Source organism: Anguilla rostrata, chromosome 1 (assembly GCF_018555375.3).
Source record: "Anguilla rostrata isolate EN2019 chromosome 1, ASM1855537v3, whole genome shotgun sequence".
Taxonomy (NCBI): Eukaryota; Metazoa; Chordata; class Actinopteri; order Anguilliformes; family Anguillidae; genus Anguilla; species Anguilla rostrata.
In genome coordinates, this window is record NC_057933.1 from 76,061,152 (window position 1) to 76,066,151 (window position 5,000).

The 5,000-nt window shown below is 51.0% G+C and overlaps 1 protein-coding gene across 1 annotated transcript in view; it reads left to right on the forward strand.

Moving 5' to 3' along the window:
* Window positions 1–5,000, forward strand: part of asap3 (ArfGAP with SH3 domain, ankyrin repeat and PH domain 3) — a 43,168-nt gene that overhangs the window by 13,204 nt on the left and 24,964 nt on the right. Inside the window, 3 exon segments of the mRNA XM_064320813.1 lie at window positions 1,728–1,802; window positions 2,364–2,413; window positions 3,341–3,464. Of these exon segments, the coding sequence (XP_064176883.1) occupies window positions 1,728–1,802; window positions 2,364–2,413; window positions 3,341–3,464 (249 nt within the window).

Genomic DNA, 5,000 nt, shown 5'->3' on the forward strand with positions numbered 1-5,000 from the left:
GGGGGGCGGGTTGGAGACCCCCGAAACTTGTGCCTGCTTGGCGCCAGGGTGTGTGTGAGGTCAGGACAGCAGCTGCAGGCTGGGGCAGCCTCCCAACTCACAAACCCAGAGAGAGAGGGAGGGAGGGAGGAAGAGAGAGAGAGAGAGGAAGGGGGAGAGAGAGGAGGAATAGAACCCTCTCCCAGTTGTTTCCATGGCAATACTAATTCATCCCAGACCTCCTCTTTGCCTTTCCAGAAAGACGGGGACTCTCCGCTCCCCCCCCCCCCCCCCCCAAACCCCCTTCCCCAGCCCCCCCAGCCATATATCCGCTGCCCCGGCCCCAGGGGGACCACGGGCCCCTCTTCATTTATTAAACATTTACTTTAAAACAAGTGTTTCGCATTAAGGGCAGTTTTGGTTCGGTTGAGTTTGTCCCTGCCGTTGCTTTAAGAAGAGGCCGGTCGGTGGCGGGAAGGGGGGGGGGGGGGGGATGCGTGCCGGCGAGGTAATCATCAACTGGGCCCGCGTAAACTCGATCGATATCTCTCGGCTCCTGTGATGTCACATGACAAAAGAGGGCAAAGTGCTTCTGGCACCAGGTACTGGAGAAACGCAGATGTGTTCAATGTCCAATGAATAATAATAATAATAATAATAATAACCTGGTGCCAGAAACCCTTTGCCCTCTTTTGTCATTTGACATCACAGGAGCCGAGAGATATCGATCGAGTTTATGCGAGCTGAGTTGATGATTGCTGTAATTTTTGTGATTATTGTAATTTTTGTTATTATTATTATTTTTGTTATTATTATTATTGCATTACATTACATTACATTACAGGCATTTGGCAGATGCTCTTATCCAGAGCAACGTACAACAAAATGTGTAACCATAACCAGGAACAATTGTGTCGAAAACCCTGGAGAGAAGTACCGTTATTATTATTATTATTATTATTATTATTATTATTATTATTATTACTATTATTATTAACAACAACAACAATGCAACTATTATTATAGTGGTTATTGTTATTATTATTATAATACAGAAGAGAGCAGCAGGTCGATTGCAAGGCGCCTGGCTCGTCTCAGTGGGTCAGACGCTCAGGTCTGGCTGAGATCCAGGACTGACTGGCACCAGAGAGCCTCGTCTCTGGCAGTAAAGCACTAAAGGTCATCAGCAGAGGGGAACTTAACCTTCCTGTAGTGCAAGATAACAGATCACCGTGGGGGGAGGGGTGTGGGGGGGGGGGGTGGAGGAGGGCGAGGCACCATTCACACACACACACACACACACACACACACACACACACTGGGCTATAAAGCCAGTCACAGTGAATGTATTATCCAGTGTGTGTCCACTTCGGTGTCCTGTTTTTATAGTTTTGTATCCTGTTTGATTTGGGATTCCGTCCCCGTGTCTGGAGCAGAGGTGACGTGTTTGCTTCGAACACGGAGGTTTGTTCTGTGAGGGAGAGCAAGATTAAACTCTGGGAAAGGGTTTGGTTGGACATGCCTGGCCCTGGTTTGTGTTTTTCTTTTTATTGGGTCCAACTGAATAGTTTGTCTGGAAGAGGCCTATCGCTTCCCCCCCAGAAGACATCCAAGCATTCAGCTGACTTTCTGGGCCAAATCAACCCAGTGAAACAGAGAGAAAAGCAGTTTTTTATTGTTGTTTTTTTTTGCAATGAGTAGTTCAGATTGGCTGAACTGTCTGTCTGTCTGTCTGTCTGTGCGCACAGGTCCAGAACCTGAACAACATCATCTCCTTTCCCCTGGAGAGCGTCCTGAAGGCGGACCTGAGGGACGGGAGACAGGTGAGTCTGTTCACCCGAGTCTCACCTGAGTCTGCTCACCTGAGTCTGCTCACCTGAGTCTGCTCACCTGAGTCTGCTCACCTGAGTCCTCTCACCTGAGTCTGTTCACCTGAGTCTCACCTGAGTCCTTACACCTCAGTCTGCTCACCTGAGGCTCACCTGATTCTCACCTCAGTCTGCTCACCTGAGGCTCACCTGAGTCTGCTCACCAGGGTCTCTCCTGAGTCACACCTGAATCACACCTGAGTCTCACCTGACTCTTCTCACCTGAACATGCCTGGGCACGCGCCTGTCAATAGCTAATCCAGCAGCAGCCCTGCAGAGTTCTCTGCCAATGGCTGTCCTCCAAACCCGTTTGATGTAATTGCCATAATTACAGAGAAGATGAGCGGTTGCACTCTCTGATTAATGAGTCCTCTGCCAGTCATTTCGGGTTTCAAACGGGACAGGCGCGTTGTGCGCCCGCGTATGTGACGCGCGGGGGCGGAGCTTAGCGCTCCGTGGGCAGGAAGTCCTTGCGTTCTGGATTTCGCCGGCCTGACGTTTCTCTGTCTGTCTCAGGAGCTGAAGAAGCAGATGGAGAAGAGCTGGAAGGACTACGACGTCAAAGTGTGAGTTTGCCTGGGGAGTCTGTTCAAACTGACAGTTTGAAAGCGAGGCCTTTTTAAAATGGCGGCGCTCGGCTCCCTCTGCGCTCCATCTTCTTCGCTTCTTCAGCAGGCTGGCACTTTGACAGTTTGAGAGTTTTTGAAACTCCACCCCCTCTCCCTTTCTCCCTCCCTCACTCCGACCCCCTACCCCATCTCTCTCGCTATATTTCTCTCTTTCGCTCCTCCACTCTCGCCCTCTACCTTTCTATTTATCTGTCTCTTCCTTTCTTTCTCTTCCTTTTCCCCTCTCTCTTTCTTCGTCCCCCTCCCCCTCTCGTTCTTGCTCATTCTCTCTCTTTCTCCCTGCCTCCCTCCTCCACTCTCTACACTCTCTCTCCTCCACTCTCTCCTTCTCTCTCTTTTTATTTCTCTCTTCCTCCATCCCCCTCTCCCTCTCTCTCTCCCTCCCCCCCTCACTCTCTCTCTCTCTCACCTTTGCCTCTCTCTCTCTCAATTTAAGTTGCTTTATTGGCATGAAATACAAATGTAATTATTGCCAAATCATATATATAATATGTAAAATAACAGTAATATTAAAATAATAATGATAAATGTAACAATATATACAAATAACAGCATTGGCAGTAACAGAAGTAAATCAATAAATATGTACAATGTTTATATGGGGTGGGTGGTCACTCACTGTCCCTCAGGTTATGGCAGGCTGAAATGAACTGTGCCGCAATTGGGGCTGTCGATCCTTCCCCTAAAAGAATTGCACATGTTTCTTCTTTTGATTTGAAATTAAAATTATTTATAAATTGGGATCATGTTTGGAAATATTTTTTTCTAATTTGTAAATATTTTGTGCAAGTAAGGAGGAAGTGTACTCTCTCTCCCTCCCTCCCTCGCTCTCCCTCTCTCTCTCCCTCCCTCTCCCTCTCTCAGGGGGAAGCTGGAGAAGGAGCGCAGGGAGAAGAGCAGGCAGCAGGGCCTGATGAGGGCGGATTCGGGGGACGTGACGGACGACATGGAGAGAGAGCGGAGGACCTTCCAGCTGCAGATGTGCGAGGTGGGGGTTGAGGGGGTGTGGTCAGGAGAGAAGAAGGGGTGGAGCCAATGGCAGAGGAGGGGATGGAGTCTGCGGGAAGGGTGGGGTCATGGGAGAAGAGGGGGAGGGGTCAGTGGGGGAGACGGGGGTGGGGCCTGGGGAAAGGGGTGGAGTCAGTGGGGGAGGAGGGGATGAGGCCTAGGGAAGGGGGTGGGGTCAGTGGGGGAGAAGGGGATGAGGCCTAGGGAAAGGGGTGGGGTCAGTGGGGGAGAAGGGGATGGGGTCAGTGAGGGAGGAGGAGGTGGGGCCTAGGGAAGGGGGTGGGGTCAGTGGGGGGGAAGGGGGTGGGGCCTAGGGAAGATGGTGGGGTCATTGGGAGAGGAAGCTGCTGTCAGCTGTTGTGCTCTCAGCACATTCTGGGGTGTCTCCCAGGCTGCAAGGGGTTTGGGTGGTAGCAGCATGTATTTTGGAGGAAAGGTCAGCCTCATCCACGCCCTGCTGAACTCACACGGGACGCTGCAGCGCATCCCTTTACGAATTTAATCTGCCTGGTGGGTTCAAAAATGGATCCCTCCTCTGCTTATTACATTTCACAATGCCAAATGCCTGTGATGTAATGTAATGTAATGTAATGCTTCTGGGTGGCCCGTCTCGCTGTGGTGCTGTTCTGGTGCACGGGCGGGCCCCTTACGGGCCATTCCGGTCCGAACCGGACGGTGCCGGTGCCGAATGTTACCGGCGGCTGGACGTGCCCCCCCTGCGTGCGCCGGTATGCAGCGCGGCCGTTGTTTAACCCCAATTTCACTCCGGGGGTCTCTGCTGCACCTTTGGCTGCACCTGCGAACATCGTTGCGTAAATTGAGAGGATAACGAGCGCAATTTAACTCCCAATTATAGCAGTTCCCTCCCCCCCCACCCCACCCCTTCCCCGCTCTCTTGAACAGTTGCGAAAGGTGCAGACGTTGTCAAAAAAAAAAGGAATCGAGGAGGAATAAAGTTCTTTTTTTTTTTTACTGAGCAGAGATGCTGAACTCATTCTTTCCACATACGATCATCTCCTGAGATGAACAGTGCGGTCTGAGGACTGCAGCTCTGCTGCTGCGTTTCAAAACCAAAAAAAAAGATTGGAGAGGCTTTGATGCACCTTTTTACAGCTTTCTAGAGGCATGCTTCACTTTAATAGGGTGGGGAGAAGGGAAAGGGGTAGCGGGTGGGGAGCGGGGGGGGTGGGGAGGGAGTCTTAAAATACGATCTGGATTATAGCGAAGCTGCGTCTCTGCGTTGTCTTAAATCTTTGACGGGATGGTCCTGGAAAAGAAAGTAAAGTGCTGAGCTTGGGTGCGCTCCAGAGCCATCATGAAGCGAGGTTACATTCCATCTTAGGCCAGCGAATGACGCTCTCTGGAATCGCTCTCTGGAATCACTCTCTGGAATCGCTCTCTGGAATCGCTCTCTGGAATCGCTCTCTGGAATCGCTCTCTGGAATCGCTCTCTGGAATCGCTCTCTGGAATCGCTCTCTGGAATCGCTCTCTGGAATCGCTCTCTGGAATCGCTCT